Source organism: Notolepis coatsorum, assembly GCF_963971535.1.
Source record: "Notolepis coatsorum genome assembly, chromosome: 16".
In the NCBI taxonomy this organism is placed as follows: domain Eukaryota; kingdom Metazoa; phylum Chordata; class Actinopteri; order Aulopiformes; family Paralepididae; genus Notolepis; species Notolepis coatsorum.
Window position 1 is genome coordinate 60724176 of NC_140180.1, and position 20384 is coordinate 60744559.

At 47.6% G+C, this 20384-nt stretch overlaps 1 protein-coding gene across 1 annotated transcript in view; it reads left to right on the top strand.

Annotated features, from left to right (window-relative positions):
• Window positions 1-10486: 10486 nt before the first annotated feature.
• inppl1b (inositol polyphosphate phosphatase-like 1b) overlaps window positions 10487-20384 on the top strand; it is a 73065-nt gene continuing 63167 nt past the window's right edge. Inside the window, exons 1-2 of the mRNA XM_084332165.1 lie at window positions 10487-10719; window positions 11378-11962. Coding sequence (XP_084188291.1) covers window positions 11826-11962 — 137 coding nt within the window. The 5' untranslated portion in view covers window positions 10487-10719; window positions 11378-11825. The remainder of the gene's footprint in view (window positions 10720-11377; window positions 11963-20384) is intronic.

The window sequence follows — 20384 nt, forward strand, 5'->3', positions numbered from 1 at the left end:
GCCGGACTACACCCACCTCCAGCCGTCACCAGCCTAACGTCAACCCAGCCCGCCTCTTGCTGTCACAGGTGACGGCCATCTCACCACACGTACGTTCGGTGTGAGAGCAGGCCGGCACTTAGTTGGTAGACTCAAGCCAGGTACAGTTAGCGCTCCGAGCGCTGGAACTTTATCGGCGAACATTTTTCTTTTCGAGAGCGTGCCCTTTAAGGGCGAAGAGATTAGATACTTTGAGCCACTGGTACCAGAGACTAGGGGCGCCCGAAGTTTGTTATTTTGGGGAATGCCGGCTTAGATAGGACTTTTGTTTTGATTGTGGGCTCACTGAATTTTTGGTTAAATGTGTTGTGCGGTAAAGGTGTGTAGACTGCACGGTTGTGTAAGTGGGAAGAGCTTTATTCATTATGTCTCGTGTAAGTGGGAAGAGCTTTATTCATTGTGCCTTGTGTAAATATATGCCTAAGAGATATAAAAGAGAGGCGTATAAATGGGATCACTGTGTGCGTGTCCGTTAATGTGTTGTCTTGTTTAACCCCTTCCTTTCGGGTAAGGTATATTATTGGTTAACCCCTTCTTACCCACGGCCTATGCATCATTGGGACAGGTCTCTGCTCGACAACAAGGAAAGGTACTGCTTTGGGGAGAAAGAATATCATCTATCACTACTGCCACCGGGTGTGGGAGGGTGCGGAAAGTATTAGGGGAAGTGTGGGTGTGTGGGGAATTACTGCGAGTCGCCCTGGAGGGCAAGAAGGACCAGCGCAGCACCCATAGGTTAGTAAATCCTAGGCCCCATCCACTCCCTCGGCTAAATCTCAACTCTAATACTCCTGCACTACAGTCGGGGACTCAGCCGGACCCAGATCTGCTGCATTCCCACTACCTGGTGACAGTGTACATCTACTCTCATAAAGTAGGGATAATCCACCCTTCTACATTTGGGTTGCACTAATTGTATGTCACTTCTGATTTGCTGTCTCGCACTGATTGTCTGTCACATCTGGAAGCTGTCACTGGCTGTCATTCTGGCTGTCACTAATTGACACGTTGGAATGTTAGAATGTGGCCTTATAATGAATTCTCTGTTCTCTTGTTCCCTGCTAGAGCTTCACTATTATCTACGAGCAGTACCGCCTGAACGAGTGCTGACCCGACTCTCTTGTCTGTGCTCTGTTGACACTAGGCGTCTGTGTATTCCGCTACGGCTTGTTCTCTTAATAAAGAGAATACCTTTGTTTTGAAGAGCAAACACTTCTCTGTCTCTTTCCTCGACCATTGGAACTCCCACTTACCTGCTATCGTAACAGTTCCCGTCTATTTGTATTATGTGTCACGTGTAATCCTGTGGTTCTTTCATATCCGCCTCAATATAGCTCTTGAATCTCCATGTCCTTTTTTTATTACTTTTGGTATAATTATCTCGTATGTACTTTACCATCTTCTCATTGTATAAGTCTTTTTCATGTTTACCTTTACTTCTATTGTGTGTGTCCCATGTATACCAGTTTAATGTGTATTGTACTTATCCTTCCCCGGATCACCGTGTCCCCTCTTGTCTCCTCTCTGTTCCCCATCTCCGTGTCTTTTCATCTTTCTTCTCAGTTGATCCGCTTTGAATTGGTTCAGATCTCCTTCACCGTCCCGTCCTCCTCTCCTCTTCCTCGTCCCCCGACCCTGGTCCATCTTCTCGCCTCCTCCAACCTCTGCATCAGCGTCGGTCTCTCCTCTTCTCCTCCTGGCACCTTCCATCCTCTCTGGTCCATGTCCCTCGTCGCTTCCCTCACGTTGTTGTACACCTTTATGCCTTCTTTCCAATGAACCTTCAGTATGGTCATTGGTGATTGAAATCTGATTCCTTTCTCTTTCAGAGTCTTTTTTATCTGAACATAGCTCCGACGCTTTATAGCCACCTCTGTTGAATAGTCATGGTCGAAGGTTATTCTCTGCCCCTCCACCTCCATCTTCGTCTGCCAGGCTGCTCTGAGAATGTTTTCTTTGACTTTGAATTTCAAGAAATTAACTATAACTGCTCTCGGTGGTCTGTTTATCTGTGGCTTCGGCGCTAGGGTCCTTTGTGCCATTTGAATCTCTATCTTGGTGAGGTCTGACACTTCCAGTTTTCCTCGAATTAGGTTGTCTACATATTTGGTCATCGAGTCTCCTTCTATCCCTTCTCTCAGTCCCCATATTCGTATATTATTTCTCCTCGACCTCCCCTCCAAGTCCGTTAGCTTTTCTCTCAACATATTTTGTTGTTCGAGCGTCGCCTTTAGAATTTCTTGTATTTCTGTATTCCATTCCTCCGTTTCAGCTGTCCTTCCTTCTAGCATCCTTATATCTTTCTCTTGTTCCTGTAGTTTTCCATCAATTGTCTCGAGTCTCTTATTTATTTCTTCTCTGAGCTCGCCCTGACCCTTCTTTAATTCTTCCCTGAGTCTGTCGATGTCGCTCCGAACTCTCTGTGTGTTAGCTTGGTTAGCTATTGCGTTAGCTTGTTGGTTAGCTATCGCACTAGCTTGTATGCTAGTCTGTATGCTAGCTTGTAGCTCCGCTACCCAGGTGGGCATCTCTGGTCTGTCGCCCTGCGTCATGCTAGCTTGAATTACCTCCTGCGCCACCTCCTTGTGTCGATAACTTTCCTCCGGTGTTTGTACTTCTTCTGGGGTCCCGTTTCTCTCGTTTTTTCTCATGTTCATCCTTCCTTTTATCTTATCCTTGAATTGTCACTTTTTATTTAGTTTTAGATGGTTTTACTTCCTTTTTTCGATATTCTTTGACTGGGAGCTCTTTTCTATGGCCGCTTACCCGAACATCTCAAATCGGAACCTGTTCCGCCTTTTTCACCACATAATCTATGTGTGTTGACCATGTCAGGTCCTCTGTGATGTGGACTCCCAGGTACTTGCAAACTGCTCACCCTGTCCACGATAGCCCTGTTTATCCACAGTAGCGTGTGTGTGCTGTATTCTCCTAAAATCCACGATCAGCTCTTTGGTTTTACCAATGTTCAGGAGTAGGCTGTTATCCCGGCACCAGCGTGCCAGTTCATCAACCTCCTCCCGATAGGCCTTCTCGTCATTGTTAGAGATCAGCCCCACCACCACGTGTCGTCTGCAAACTTCACTATGGAGTTGGAGCTGAACCTGGCCACACAGTCATGTGTGTACAGTGAATACATCAGGGGGCTCAGAACGCAGCCCTAGGCGGACCCGATACTCAGGGTGATTTTGCTGAAGGTATGACCCCCCACCCTGACCGCCTGGGGCCTGTCACTTAGAAAGTCCAGGATCCAGGTGCTCATGGCGGAGCTCAGACCCAGATCGATCAGCTTGTCAACCAGTCTGGTGGGGACTATGGTGTTGAAAGCTGAACTATAGTCAATGAACAGCAATCTCACATAGCCCCCCTTCTGTCTGTCAAGGTGAGATAGGGTGTTGTGTCGTACTTGGGAGACCGCGTCGTCAGTGGACCTGTCCTATATGCAAACTGCAGTGGGTCCATGTTACTAGGGAGAGAGGCACAGATGTGGTCCTTGACCAGCCTTTCAAAGTATTTCATGACCACAGAGGTGAGTGCCACCGGTCTGTAGTCATTAAGGCCTGCTGGAGAGGAGTTTTTTGGTACAGGAATTATAGTGGACACTTTGAAGCAGGCAGGGACCACGGACTCAGCCAGGGATAGATTGAATATGGTTGTAAATACTGGGGCCAGCTGATTTGCACAAGACTTTAGTATTCGTCCTGTTATCCCATCTGGGCCTGCAGCTTTTTTTTATTTACTCCCATAAATGCTAATCTCACGCTGTGTTCCGTCAATAGGGAGGTGTAGTCTGACGTCACTGGTTGATCCACCCGTATAGGGATTTATCATTGGGAAAATGGATTATCGGCTATTGTAACAATTCTGCCGCATGAACATTGGCAAGCTTTCCATTTTTGCACAAAATGAGTTCCCTTCTACCACTAACATGATTGTTTAAGCATTTTTGGTTGAAACAAAGGTAGTTATAAGGTTTTTAATTTGTCGTAAAAAAAGAACTACAATTACCACTAGGCAGCCTGTTGTTCAGTACGCAGCGCTATTGGTTTGTTAGGCTGTCGCCTTATCCCCGTCACGGGTCATAGTACCAAGGTAGCTAGCTAACGTTAACGTTACCTCGCTAAATGCTATTATGTAGCATTATGTCTACTTTCGTGAACCATTTTAAATCGGGGCATGTAGAGGAGTTTTGGGAACGAGTAAAATATGCAGGTCCTCTTCTCAGACCTGTGGGGCAAAGCACTGCACGCATCATGCCGGCTAGCAAGCTAGCTAGCTAGCTACACGCCACGGGATGTTGATACGATAGTAGCCCCTTTCGTGACTGTGATGCACTCGGTCACGAAAGGGGCTACCACGATAGCTAACTAATGTTAACGTTACAACCTCAAACACCTTATAACTACTACTACTGTCGTGTCCATAAGTTCCCTGGCAGAATACTTTGTTTGTGAGGACAAAGGTATACAAAGAGGAGAGAAACATTTTAAATCGGGGCATGTTAGGAGTTTCGGGAATGCCGACTAGCAAGCTAGCTAGCTACTAACGTTATAAACTATACACAATATGTACAACGACACAATGATTTACATTAGTATTTACAGTGATTTAATATGCAGCGAAATAACGTTATACGATTTAAATTATAAATACAGATATGGTAACGTGGTTGTGACTTTTACAAATAGTGGTTAGCTTTAGAGATAAATGGCTATGATCACGGAGCACTAGTGTTGGGTGAAACAGATACTAGCCACAGATTCAGGGTCAGTTATTTTCCCATTGTACGAATTGTTAAGCTTATGGAATGTAAGGGAAATCTGATCCTAGGTCTGCGACTGACTACAGGCAGGAGGCAGGCTATACTGTGGTGACGTCAGTCAGCAGCGCTAAAATAGCAGTGTAGTTTCCCAGCGAATGAAAACATAAACGTTGTTATTTTGCTACCTTTATGATTAATTGCGAATATTTTCATGTTGAGCTATAGATTGTGGATAAATACGCACAGAAAGGTACACCATGCCAACGTTAATGCTTTATTTATCTAAAACGAGCCAATTTAGAAATCGTCAATGGGGAAATACATTGCATTCCACAGAGAGTGGAACAGGAAAAAACGAAAATTACGTAACCACGTCAGTGGCGCCGTTAGCCGGTGAGCTAACGTCGCCACTGCTCGCCCCAAACCTGGCGTAAAAGGAGTTGAGTTCATCCGCGAGAGAGGCATCAGCAGGGCCGCCTGGGAGAAATGCGAGGCCCTGTGCGAGATTTAAACGCGAGGCCCCCCCCCCCCTAAAAGGTAAAAAAATAAAATAATAGCGCTGCCCGAGGCTGGGCATGATACAGTCAACATATAGCAAGAGAGAGAGAGAGAGCTCCCGTTCTACAGTCAATATACAGTGTTATCGCTGCACAGACCCGGCAATGCCCCTGACCCTCCACCAGAGCAAGGCCAGAGAGAGAGAGAGGGAGAGAGAGAGAGAGAGAGAGAGAGAGAGACACATTGGAAAGAAACAACCCAAAACCAGAGCAAATTGAAATGCTATTTGGCCCTAAACAGAGAGTACACAGTGGCAGAATACCTGAGCACTGTGACTGACCCAATACTAAGAAGATCCTTGACTAGGTACAGACTCAGCGAGCACAGCCTAGCCATCGAGAAAGGCCGTCATAGGCAGACCTGGCTCCCAAGCGAAGACAGACCCACTGCACACAAGATGAAGTGGAAACCGAGCTACACTTCTTAACAACCTGCCCACTATACCAAGACATATACTTCCCACAAATTACAAACACCCAAAGAGACTTTGAAAACATGGACAATAACTCAAAACTCCCATACCTACTGGGAGAAATACAAGAATGTGAAATAAAGCCCATTTGAATTGAAGACAGAGAGATAGATAGAGCATGTCTGTGTGTGTTAGAAAGAGAGAGATAGAGAGAGAGCATGTCTGTTTGTGTGTGTGTTTGAGAGAGAGCATGTATATGTGTGTTAGAAAGAGAGATACATATAGAGAGAGAGCATGTCATTTTGTGTGTTAGAGAGAGATATAGAGCATGTCTGTGTGTGTTAGAAAGAGAGAGAGAGAGAGAGCATGTGTGTTTGTGTGTTAGAGAGAGAGAGCATGTCTGTGTGTGTGTGTGTGTGTTAGAGAGAGAGCATGTCTGTTTGTCTGTGTGTTAGAGAGAGAGCATGTATATGTGTGTTAGAAAGAGAGATAAATATAGAGAGAGAGCATGTCATTTTGTGTGTTAGAGAGAGATATAGAGCATGTCTGTGTGTGTTAGAAAGAGAGAGAGAGCATGTGTGTTTGTGTGTTAGAGAGAAAGAGCATGTCTGTGTGTGTGTGTGTGTGTTAGAGAGAGAGCATGTATGAGAGAGATAAGCAAGACAGCTAAGATGAGCCCCTAAAGGATATTCAACTTTTAATGGAAGAACAAAACAGAAGGAAAAGATAACTTCACAAAGGCAACATGAATATACATAGATCCAAAAGGACAAAGATCAACACCTAAATGCAAAGAGAAGAGGGTCTATCCCAGAGAAAACAAAGTAGCAAGGAGCCAATGGCCGACATCAGCTAAATAGGCTAACTGCAAGAGTAGCCAGGTACTGACACCAGGTACACACCGTTAGCTACCACAGCTAGCCGGCCCGTTTGGCTCAATATAACGTTAGCTACGTTAGCTAGCCGGCCCGCTTTGGCTCAATATAACATTAGCTACGACAGCTAGCCGGCCTGTTTGGCTCAATATAACATTAGCTACGTTAGCTAGCCGGCCCGCTTGGCTCAACATAACGTCTACGACAGCTAGCCGGCCCGCTAGCTCAACATAACGTTGGCTACGATAGTTAGCCGGCCCGCTAGCTCAACATAACATTAGCTACGATAGCTAGCCGGCCCGCTAGCTCAACATAAGGTTAGCAACGATAGCTAGCCGGCCCGCTGGTCCAACAGAACGTCAGCTACGATAGCTAGCCGGCCCGCTGGCTCCACATAACGTTAGCCAACATAACGTTAGCCATGATAGCTAGCCGGCCCGAGAGAGAGAGAGAGAGATATCTCCACGGCGGGAATAGAATAGAGTGCATTAAAAACTCACCAAACGTCCAAGAGGATGGAGACAACCGCATGGAGTTGATGAAGTTCATCTGCCGAACGACCGTCCTCTTCATCTTGGCATAACAATGCTGCACGCGCTCTCTCTAGGTTAGCTAACGCTAGTTAGCCTTTAGCTAAGCTACTAGCCGACATGGCTATCCCGACTGAACCACACGTTAGCACTCGATATTATAACGTAGCTAAAGCTAACTAGCTGTCCCTGCCTTTAGCTAAGCCGACATGGCTAGCCTGACTGAACTGTCTAACATGCAACAACTTTCATCTTCAGTCCATCTGCCGAACGACCGTCCTCTTCCTCTTGGCTGGCATAACCTCCAATGCTGCACGCGCGAAATAGTCAGACGCAGCTGACGCACGCCGGCCGACTGTACACATGTAACCCCTCCCTTCGTTGAAACCAATAGTATGTCTGCTGCAGAGCCCCAGAGCTCCAATAGTGAGTATGTCTGCTGCAGAGCCGCAGAGCCAGGAACAAGTCAGACACATTCTACAAACATGTCTAATGTGAAATATATAAGCATATAAGCAAAACTAGATTTTAGGTCTGTGATGAAAAAGGGCCTCGCGGGAAGGGGGGCCTCGCAAAAAAAAGTTAAAAAAAAATTTATAAAAAAAAAAAAAAAAAAAATTTTTTTTTTTTTTTTTTTTTTAATATTTTTTTTGTGTGAGGCCCCCCTTCCCGCGAGGCCCTGTGCGACCGCACTGCTCGCACACCCCCTGAGGCGGCCCTGGGCATCAGCACTCACTATTGAGGGGGGGCTGACTTTATAATCAGTTATCGTTCGTACTCCCCGCCATAAGCCTCTCGTGTCGTTCTGTGCCATCTGTGTCTCCATCTTGTTTGCATATCGCCGTTTTGCAGCCTGTACCTCTTTGCGTAGCATATAAGCTGCTACCTTGTACTCTTCCATACTTCTCAGTGCTCGGCCCGAGTTGTAAGCAGCGGTACGAGCATTCAGGGCCACTCAGATGGAGTTGTCCACCCACGGTTTCTGGTTTGGGAAAACCTGCACCTTCTTCGTGGGGACAATGTTGTCAGCTAACGTTGTTATGAAGCTGACTACAACATCGGCATATTCACTGACGTCACTGGAGCTCGACCGGAGCATGCCCCAGTCGACGTCCTCCAGTGCGTCTTGTAGCGTGGCCTCTGAGCTCTCGGACCACTGCTTCACCTCTCGCAACACAACAGCCTCACAGGCTCTATGTTTGTAGCCGGGAAAAAGAAAGATGGCGTTGTGGTCAGATTTACCTAGCGGAGGTGCTGATACTGCCTTATAGCCCTGTTTGAAAGGGGTGTAGCAGTGATCCAACGTATTTACCCCCCTAGTGCATGTGATGTGTTGGTAAACGTTTGGCATAACTTTTTTTTAAATTAGCCTTGTTGAAATCGCCGGCTACGATCATAGCCACGTCTGGGCGTTTGTTTGGGTGCTGGTTCAAATAGTCCTGTAGGTCTGCCAGAGCTTTGGCGGTATCTACTTGCGGTGGGATGTATACTGCTGTTGTTATTATGGCTGTGAATTCCCGGGGGAGATAAAATAAAATAATAAAATAAAATAAAACGAAATAATGGCAGTCTGTGTGTGTGTGTGTGTGTGTGTGTGTGTGTGTGTGTGTGTGTGTGTGTGTGTGTGTGTGTGTGTGTGTGTGTGTGTGTGTGTGTGTGGGGGGGTAGTCCAGAGTCTGTGGGGGGCTGAGTAAGAGAGGAGTCCAGATTCCGTGGGGGCAGGTAAGAGGGGGGGGGGGGGCTGTGTGTGTGTGTGTATGTGTGTGTGTCAGTCAGTGGGGGCGTGTTCTTAGTCCAGGTTCTGTGGTGGCAGGGTAAGAGGGGGGGAAGAGCTGGGAGAGAGTTCAGCTTCCTGACAGCCTCATGTATGAAGCTGTCTTTCAGTCTGTTGGTCCTTCCTCGGAGGCTCCTCATTCTCCTCCCGGCGGGCAGGAGAGTGAAAAAGCGCTGTGAGGGGTGGGTGATGTTGCTGGCAATGCGTAGAGCTTTGCGGGCCAGGCGTGTATTGTAGATGTCCTTGAGGGAGGGGAGTGGGGCACCAACGATCCTCTCAGCTGTTCTGACCGTGTGCTGCAGGGTCTTGCGGCAGGATGCTGTGCAGCCGCCGTACCACGCGGCTATGCAGCTGGTCTGGAGGCTCTCAATGGTGCCCCGGTAGAAGGAGCACAGGATGGGCACTGAGGCTCCAGCTCTTCTCAGTTTGCGGAGGAAGTAGAGGCCCGGTTGAGCTTTCTTCGCCAATTGATGCGGTGTAGTGAACACTTTCATTACCACACTACCAAATGGTTAACCCTTTCACTGTGACAATACAGCAGGTTAACCCTTTCACTACCACACTACAGACGGTTAATACCAAGCCTTATTCAGAGATATGCAGCAGGCATTGACCTACTGCAAGAGGCAGTCATGTACAGAGAGAGTGCAAAGTTGCATTACATAGCTTCACATTATAAACTGAGGGGCCAAGTGGGCAGAAAGTCAAATGGGATTGTACTTAGGTCTGTTTGTTTTATGGAGGCTGCGGTCACAGAGGGGTGGGGGTGGGTGGGTTGGGAAAATTTTTGCTGAGTAGTGAGAGGCACAACATGGACCCAAACAGCAACCCACACAGAGCTGTGCACTCTGGCTAAAAGAAGAGGGGGAAGGCAGCAGCAGGAGGGAGAGATGAGACATGTTGTTTTGGAGGACAAAAATAAGAGTCAGAATGGGAGGGGTGATCATAACCATATGGAGGCTGCTTTTCTGCTGAAAGGGAGGGAGGGAAGGAGAAAGTTAGGGAGAATGACAGAGAAGAAAGGGCGGGGGAGGCGAAAGAGAGAGAGAGATGGAGAGAGAAAGATAGAGGGAGAGAGAGAGAAGGGGAGAGAGAGGGAGAGAGAAACAGATAAAGAGAGGCAGAGAGAAAGGGAAAGAGAGAGTTAGAGAGAGAAAGAGGCAGAGAGAGAGAGAGAAAGAGGCAGAGAGAGAGAGAGAGAGAGGGGGGGGGTGTTGCTCACAAGAGGAAAATAAAGTCCGAAGATAAAGAAAGAAAAGTGCATGGGGAGGAAACGCAGGGAAGGAAACTGAGTCTGAGCCAAACAGCTACTCCTGTGTGAACAAAACTGTGCCTGGAATTTAACGAAAGAGGAGTAGAAGTAGAAGAAGGGGAGGGAGATAGAGAGAAATAGAGAGGTGGACTCAGAGAGAGAGAGAGAGAGAGAGAGAGAGAGAGAGAGAGAGAGAGAGAGAGAGAGAGAGAGAAAGAGAGAGAGGGGAGGGTCTGTCTTTACACACTGGTGGTGAAGTCTCGCAAGAATTCTCCTATCTGTGTCGGTCAGCACTCAGCACCCCCCCTTCTCTCTCTTTTTTGCTCTTCTTTGTTGTTCACATCTGGAGCGGCGAGTAACTTCCTGTCTGCTCCGCTCTCAAACAGAGTTGTCCGTCCCGCGTCGCTCCGCTCTGCACCCTCCCTCTGCTGTGACGACACCCCAGAGAGCCGCTGGACACCACGCCGGGGAGACAGGACGCTGCCGACACACACACACCGCAGAGCGCAAACATCAGGCATGGGACCCTTGGATTAGCTAAGCATCTAACACACGCACGCACGCACGCACACACACACACACACACACACACACACACACACACACACACACACACACACACACACACACACACACACACAATCTTCCAATGGAATCTCTGCCTCAAAGGACCAAAGAGGGAGACTGTGGAGAGAACTGCAACCATCAGCTGAACTCTCTGTCGGGTGTTCCTTTTCCCTTATAAGGCAACAGAGCTGGGAAATCATTTGAATTAGTCTAGTTTTCTGTTGCATGCCTGCCTGCTTTTGTGCTGACCGAGTTTCATCTGGTACGTCTCAGCTGTGCGCATGTACGTGTGTGTGTTTGTGTGAGTGTGTGTGTGCGCTGGAGCAGCAGGATTTGTGTATTTAGCCATTCTTAGTTCTCCTTCCCTGTTGTTTGCATGTCGGGTTTTTGTTTAGGACCAATAGCAGGAGTGCCTGTGTTTGTGGTGAAGCTGCATGCAATGTCACTGCCCTACGGGTAGACGCTTAACTACACTTCTCTCTCTCTCTCTCCCTCTCTCTGTATCTCTCTGTATCTCTTTCCCTCCCTCTCTCTGTGGTACGGTGGTCTCTGTGTTCACCTGTGTTCAGAAACGTAGTAACGTTCATTGACGTGTTGTCCTTCTCCAGGGGGTGATTCTCGGCTGGCCCGGAGCGTCTGGCCCAGAGCGTCTGGCCCAGAGCGAGCCATCATAGCTGGGAGCCAGGGGACACACACGGACCTCTGTGGGAAGGTTGTTCACAGGATGTTTGACCCAACAGGACCCAGGAAACAGTAGCTGATGTAAACAAGGTGTCGGAGGCCGTCCGTCTCTGGGTCTCTCTCTCTGTCTGGGACTTTGCTCATAAAGAAAAGGATGGTGGCCTGCAAGCGTTAAGGAAGGACCACACAACGAGAGCTCCTGATTGGAGCATCTGAGCACCAGTGTTATGGTGACTCTGTGTGAAACGGTGTGTGTTGAAGACTTTGTGTACCACACCGCATGTCACCGTACGTCACCACCGTTTGGCTGGTCTGGAGTTATCCTGATGAATATACACTCACTTAACTAAAGACAAGTGAGTGACAGCTGTCATCATGGCCATGGCAACATGGTATCACCGGGACATTAGCCGTGTGCATGCAGAGGACCTGCTGGCACGGGCAGGGCGGGACGGCAGCTACCTGCTGAGGGACAGTGAGTCTGTGCCCGGAGCCTATGCCTTGTGCTTGTTGTGAGTATAGCCTACTACACACACACACACACACACACACACACACACACACACACACACACACACACACACACCTACACACACACACCTACACACACACACACACACACACACACACACACACACACACACACACACACACACACACACACACACACACACACACACACACACACACACACACACACACACACACACACACACTTTACAAGGAAGCAGCTGGTATAATCCATGATAACAATGCTAATATCATGGTAGTTCCATCATTTTTGGTCACCATGTGCCACTGAAGCCATTCTTATCTCCTATCTTATGTCATCTTCTTATCTTATATCTTATATCATCTTCATTATATCATCTTCTATCTTCTATCTTATATTTTTCTCTCCTATCTTATATCATCTTCTTATCTCCTATCTTATATAATATTTGTCTCTCCTATCTTATATCATTTTCTTATCTCCTATCTTATATCATCTTCTTATCTTCTATCTTCTATCATATTTTTCTCTCCTATCTTATATCATCATCTTATCTTCTATCTTATATCATCATCTTATCTTATATCTTATATCTTATATCATCATCTTATCTTATATCATCTTCTTGTCTCCTATCTTATATCATCTTCTTATGTCCTATCTTATATCATCTTCTTATCTCCTATTTTCTATCATCTTCTTATCTCCTATTTTATATAATATTTTTCTCTCCTATCTTATATAATATTTTTCTCTCCTATCTTATATCATCTTATTATCTTATATCAGCTTCTTATGTCCTATCTTACATTTACATTTAGTCAATTAGCTGATGCTTTTATCCAAAGCGAATTACACGTTTTGTACGACAAGTCAGCAGGAAGGGTACAACTCTCTAACTCTAGCTGAGTAACGATGTTCATCAAAGTGTTGAGTGCTAGAGTGTAGTGTTAGAAAACGTGGTTATTCAGCCTCTAATCAACCCGTCACCTGCTGTTCCGTGACGTCCGTCTGCGTTATGTTTGTTGTCATTTGTGGGTTGATGGCAATCTTACTGGCTGTCACACATCTGGCTGTTGGTACATCCGTAATCAGAAGAATCAACATTGGAAACGTGGTCTCTTTCCTTGATGGTTATGTTTATTTCATAAACATAAGACTCATGCAAGATGGAACAAATTCAAAGTCTTTGAAAGGTGAAGAAACTAAATTAATAATTCTAACCTCTCTTGATGGTTGCGGCCTAGCTCCATAGCCGAAACATGTCCTGTTATCTGTTCTGTTAGCTTGTAGCTAGCTCTGTCCTCGTGGTCACTCTCTGCTGTCTCGCTGTCAATGCTTGTCTGCTAGTCTGAGTCAACTCGGAAGAACCCATAGCTATAAAGTATATTTCCCTAGCAACGGCTGTTAGCCATAGCAACCAATCTCGTTACTAAGCGACGCCAGCCGCTGTTACCTCTGACACAATATAGATGTTCCCTACGGCCTTGGCCAGTGTCTTATCTGCCTACAGGCCCTGTCTGTGACTCCCACAGTCTAACTTGAACACACACAAACCCAGAAGAGATGTCTGCCTCAGTGCACTGCACCCCGACTCTGGAACTCCCTCCCTCAGTCCATCAGAGACTCCCCCACACTCTCCACCTTCAAATCCCGCCTCAAAACCAACCTGTTCTCCCTAGCCTTCAACCTCCCCCACCCATAACCCTCCCCCTCCAACCTGTTTGATGTTTGTTACTGTGGCTCTATGTTTCTGTGTATCTCATGCTGCTTTCCCCTGTTTCCCCCGTGGTCTTATGTTCCTTTTTTGATTATTTGTTTTACTTTGTTTCTCTGCCTATTGTCAGCGACTTCGGGTTCTTGAGAAGCGCTATATAAATAAAATGAATTATAATAATAATAATTATTATTATTAAACTAATATCTATAGGTTATAATGAAAGGTTATCCTATAACCTAGTTATATGAATACTGGCTGAGCGTCTCGCTCTCGCCATTATGAGATAACTCTTATCTCCTAGCACTTAATGTGCTCACGAAACAAACAAATGCACTCACATGCACGTGACCAGGCCACGCACCCCTCTATATGACGCCGGACATGGTCACACTCCACCTTCCTATGATTTCCATACAGGGCGCTAAGAGCGAGACGCTCAGCCAGTATTCATATAACTAGGTTATAGGATAACCTTTCGTTATATTATTATACTGGCAATCACGTCTCGCTCTCGCCATTATGAGATATGGGGCAGAGCAGACGCGTGGCCCAACAAGTGTACCCCCTGAGGGCCCGTAAGCCCCAGCCAGGGAGGAGGGGAGTCCCGTCCACCCGCCCGTCCTAACGAAGGGGGGGAGGCAGTCAACTCCACCAAAGTGCGAAAAAGGGGGAACCAGACACCCCTGAAAATGCACAGCACAGGCGGGACCACGTGTGACACAGCACCCCGTGGCACACACCCACACACCCCTGCTAGCCCACCAATGGTGGGACGCAGGAGAGGTCCCAGACCTCAGAACCGCCTGGGAGACAGAACCCCCAGTCATGTCCACAAGGTAAAACTTAACGAAGGGACCCGGGGAGGACCAGAAGGCCGCAGCACAGATGTCCTCCACCGAGGCCCCCCCTAACAGGGCAGCAGCCCGAGGGGGGACCTGTCCAGCCAACGTGTAGCAAAGGGCAACACCCTCGCACAACCAATGTGACAGGTGCTGCTTGGACAGCGCCTCACCCGCGCGAGGGCCACCGTAACAAACAAACGGTTGAACGGTAGCCCTGAGAGCCCGAGTCCGACTGAGGTAAACCCCCAGTGCACGGACAGGACATGACAGGTGAAGGCCCGCCTCCAACTCACTAGCGTGAGGAGGCGTACGAACGCCGAACCACAATATCCCTGGAGCGAAAAGAGCTCTGGATATTCTTTGGCACGAAGAGTGGATTAGGCCTCAGAGTCGCACCGCTATCGGCCGAATAGACAGGCACTCAGGCCGCACCGAGAGAGCACACAGCTCACCCACGCGCTTAGCAGAGGTGATGGCCAAAAATAGTCTTGTCTTAAAGACAGCCAATCCAATGGCGCCTGCTCAAGAGGCTCAAACGGGGCCTCCGACAACCGGCCCAGGACCAGTTGGAGGTCCCACTCGGAGACAGAGAACGTTCCACAGGCTTGAGACGCTGAGCGCCAAGCAGGAACGTTTCACGAGAGGGTGGCTGAACAATGTTCTGCCCCCACACTCGACCATACGCCACTCCCCAGCGTAAGCCGCGGTAGTGGACGGAGTGCGCACGTTCCGGATAGCATTAACCACAGAAGAGTCAAGACGCATCCCCACCAGATTCACACTTTCAGCAGCCAAGCCTAGAGGCTGCCCCAGAACAGGAGGCAGAACAGAGTTCCGTGTAGGGATGCACGATAATTATCGGGCCGATAATTATCGGGCCGATATCAGCAATTATGACGTCATCCCGATAAACCCGATAACGTTATTGATGGCTCCGATAATATATAATACATTTTCTGGTTAAAAGAAATCCGGTGTGGGTGGATTTGGATGAAGGGCGCTTGTTTTTATTATAGCCTCCTCCCGTTTTGCCAGTACTGTGGTAAAACTGATAGCGTGTGGTTTAGGAACAGGGAGTTTTTCACAAATCCAGCGCTCCCTTTCTTGGCTGTGACGTAGTCACGTTACATTCGGAGACAGACAGTCGATCTGCCAATTACGTCCCACCGCTTGCACCCACCTCTTCTTCTTACCACCAATCAGAAGCTCTCGTTCGTTTATTTACCTCCGGATTGTCAGCCATTACTCTACTCGGAGCTAACGTTATCTCCCCGCCAGCCACATTGACAAGTACCAGCGCTTATACATTACTGGCAAATGTCTTGTTGCACTTGTGGCAACGAGCGTTGTCAGCATCGACTTTAGTAAAATAGACCCAGACTTTTGAACGTTTCGTTCTGTCCGCCATTATGAGAGCAGAGCTGTCTGTACTCGGCAGTGCAGCACCCGTGTGTGTGTGTGTGTGTGTGTGTGTGGGAGGGGAAGAGAGGAGAGAGCACAGCACAGCCCGCTCCCCGCGCAGGCAGAGACACAGAGGCAGGAGAGATAGACAACGGCCAACAAGATTAGTTTGCAACGTTTAAATTCCTAAAAAAAAAACTCCATAATTTCTCGAGTACCGATAGCAGTACCGATGACGTCGGAGCTTATAAATACTAAAAAGAAAGAAAAAAAAATTTATTAAAAAAATAATATATATATATTTACATTTAAAAAAATATATTATAATACAATAAATATTGGTTATCGGTATCGGTTATCGGCTTGAGGAGCATAAAGTTATCGGTATCGGTGTCAAAAAATCAATATCGTGCATCCCTAGTTCCGCGTGCCTGAGAGAGGGCCCGCGGTGACCACGGAACAGGCCACGGCGGGGCCACCAAGAGCTGAATCAGGGCCGGGGACCACACAGCTGAACCCCGGCCCGGCACGACCAGGATCAAGTCCCGCGCTCCCGACGTACCCGCCCCAACAGCTGAGCCATCAGGTTTATGGGGGGGAATGCGTACAGAATCCCGGGCGGCCACGTTACCGGTCCCAGACCTGTCCGACTATGTCTGGATGTAGTCCCCACTCGTCAGGGTGAGGACCGCCCGCGACATCTCATCTGCACCCACATTCTCCCTGCCAGGGATGTGGAGAGCCCTCAGGCTGCGCAGATGGAGAACGCCCATAGCCAGAGCCCGACCGCCGCCTGGTGCAGACGGGGGGAGCACACTCCTCCCTGTCTGTCAATATACGACGCTGACGTCGTGTTGTCCGTCCTGACCAAAACATGCTTGCCCACCACAAGGTGGCCGAGCCGTTTGAGGACCAGAAGGACTGCCTTCAATTCCAACACATTGAATGTAGCGCAGACCAGGCAGCATGGTCTTGCCAGCTGCCCCCTACTGCGTTGGTCCGACACGTCCCCCCCCATCCCATGAGGGAGGCGTCGGTGAAGACCGTGATGTGTGACAGCCTGCTGCCCACGGGGACCCCGCTGGTGAGGGCACCAGGCCCTCCCCAGTAGTGATGTGACGATTCATCGATTTGCATCGGTGCGCCGGCATACACGTTCACGATGCGCGTGCACCGGCTGATGTGACTGCACACAGCTGATACTATACTACTAATACAGAAGGCGAGAGCCGCGTTACAGTTAACAACAACAAACAGTGGAAGTCGAGGACATGAATAGAATTGGGCTTCCTCTGGCTAACGCCAGTTAGCCGTTCAGCTAACGCTAAACTAAAGTGTCTAACTAACTAACTAACGCAACACCAGTTCCATTAGTGAGGAGGGGGGGGTATATTGAAGACGCTTGACAACAGGTTCAAAGATAACTTCACATTTATTGGCTATTGGTTTCTTTATATCGCTTCATGCAGCAGGCTATCCACAGGCTGGCTCCGTGTGTGTTCTGTTGACATCCGATCCTAGCCTAGTGTGTGACATCATCAACTACGCGACTCAGACGGTCTCTCTCTCTCTCTCTCTCTCTCTCTCTCTCTCTCTCTCTCTCTCTCTCTCTCTCTCTCTCTCTCTCTCTCTCTCTCTCTCTCTCTTCAATGATTTAACGTGGCCAAACGTTACAATATAAATACTAATTGGATAGTTGATGATAAACATTTAATTTCATTATCTGAAATATTATAAAATCATTTAAGTCTGCTATAAGCCATTATCCCTTTGTGTATGATTATTATTGTCTCACAGTAGTACATTGTGTGTGTGTTTTTAGCTAAAGTGGATAGAAAAGACAGTTTATGCAAAAGTCTTCTTAGGCACCCAAGAGTTTTTATATAAATTGTCTTACAGTAGATTATTTTAAATAATAATATAAGCTGCATATAAGGAATACAACCAAATCCTCTGTCATACCATAATATTGTATCATTATTTTGCATCGTGTTGAATCGCATCGTATCGCCCCGAATCGCATTATGTTGAATCAAATCGTATCGAATCGTATCGTATCTCAACAGGGGGTGAATCGTATCGCATTGCATCGCCCGGTGCTTCAAATGTATCGTTAATGTATCGTATCGTTGGCACCGTATCGAGATGCGCATCGCATCGGCCTCGTGATGGAGATGCACATCCCTACTCCCCAGAGGACGAGGTCCCCCAGTACTGACATGGGAACCTTCAGCCGCTTCCACTTGTCTCACACCGGGACCATTTCCATACTGGAAAAAAACCACCTCTGTATCCTCCTCATGAAGAGGAGGCCAAGAGGGACCACAGAGTGAGCAGATGCCATCATACCGAGCAGGCGCATCACGGACAGCGCCGTAACTGTCCTAGGACGGGACCTCCCGAGCGCGCCGAGAACCACCCACTCGCCGCCGCTCTGAGTGGGATGCCCATACAGACCTTGAGCTTAGAATAAGCTCAAGTACTCCACCCGTTGACTGGGAAGAGAAGCACTCCACTTCCAGTCTACAGCAAAACCCAGGCTGGTGAGGAATTCCACCACCTGCCTGGTATGAGACCTGGCGACCTTCCCTGACCGGCCGAGGACCAGAACGTCGTCCAGGGTAGGGCTGGGCGATATGGCCTAAATATGATATCACGATATTTTCGGACCTTTCGGCGATACACGATACACATCACGATGTTTTTCTTTTTTTCCCCAAACAATTCATTATGAGGCTTACCAAGACAGTATTTGAGTTTGCAAGCTAACATTAAAGACAAAATAAAATACCCATGCATTTAGCATTTTTATATTATATATTAGATTTAGATTATTGGATTATTAGATTATATATTGCATATATTTAGCAATGAGATATTATATGATTTAGATATGAAATATGATGAATTGAAAATGGGGGACCCTGATGTAAACAAGACGAAAGTCTTTCTCTGGTCTGCATCCCCTTAACAAGTGTATGTATTGAGCTGTACTGTACCCATTCTGCAATATGTTAATAAAGTTTTAAATCAATCAATCAATCAATCAATCAATCAATCAATCAATCAATCAATCAATCAATAAATAGCATTTTAGCATTTTATTTGTATGTCTCTAAATGTTTTGAAAATGGAGGACCCTTATGTAAAAAAGCCGAAAGTCTTTTTCTGGTCTTCATCCTCCAGTCCACTGTTGTTGTATTCAGCTGTACTGTATTGTACCCATTCTGCAATCTGTTAATAAAGTTTTCATTCATTCTGACGGCAAACAGAATAATTTTGATTGACAGTCGAGTCTGCCAATTACGTCACACCGCTTGCACCCGCCCTGCTGTTCTTAGCACCAATCGGCAAGCGCTTATTAGTTTTTAACTTCCGGTAAATCCGCCATTGATCTACACGGACCGAAAACCACAACAAACCTACCGTGGCTAATAACGTTAGCTCCCCGCGGCCCACGGAGTAGGCTACCAGCGCTCCGCAGGAGTACTAAACGAGGCATAATGATTTTACTGCAACGAATGTTATAATAAAAGCCTTTCCATACATCTGTCTGATTGAAAACTTTATTAACAGACCGCAGAACCTCACAGGCTGAGATATGAACGAGTAATGCTTGCTATCTATCTATGTCATCCTCGGACGTTGCTATGTCATACGCTGATGTTATTGAACGTGTAACTATATAACGTTAATGCCACAAAACGAATGCTTTTGTTAATCATAAGTAGTAACTTTGATCCAGTAGTGTGTGTGTGTGGGGCGGCGTTGTTCAAAAGTTTGAATGTGTGGACCAGATTGACGCGACACAATCCTCTTGGGCAAAACATCACGATATCCACGATACGTTTAAAAAGTGTACCCGATATTTATATAATATCGTCATATCGCCCAGCCCTAGTCCAGGGTAGAATAAAATTTGTAACCCCCGATGACGCAGAGGCCCCAGTGCGGTCTCCACGCACTTGGTGAAGATGCAGGGTACCCATATGCTAAGCCCTGCAAAGGAAGCGTAGGTATGCCCTAGGATGGAAGATCGGGATGCGAATACGCATCCTACAGGTCTATGGAGGTGAACCAGTTCCCCACCTGACAGCGTCTAACAGGTGGTAGACGGTCAACATTCTGAACCTTCCATGGGACAGGTCCAGTATGGGTCTGACACCCCCCCCCCCCCCCCCCCCGATTTCTCGGGGCCCAGAGAATACCAGGAGGAAACGCAGCTCACTGCGTCCTCTCATGGGACCACAACGACGGCCTGCTTCGCCAACAAAGATTGGATCTCGTCAGCCAGGGCTGTCACTGCTGCGGACCCTGACAAAAAAGGGTCTGTACCAAACCCAAAAACGGAGGGTGGAGTTGTGCAAACTGCAACACAAGCCCCCGCCTCCGCGTTCTCCCCATCCACCTCGACATATGGCACTGCTGTAGCCATATGTGATGATAATCCCAAAGCGGACCCGCTGCCAACTGGCGCT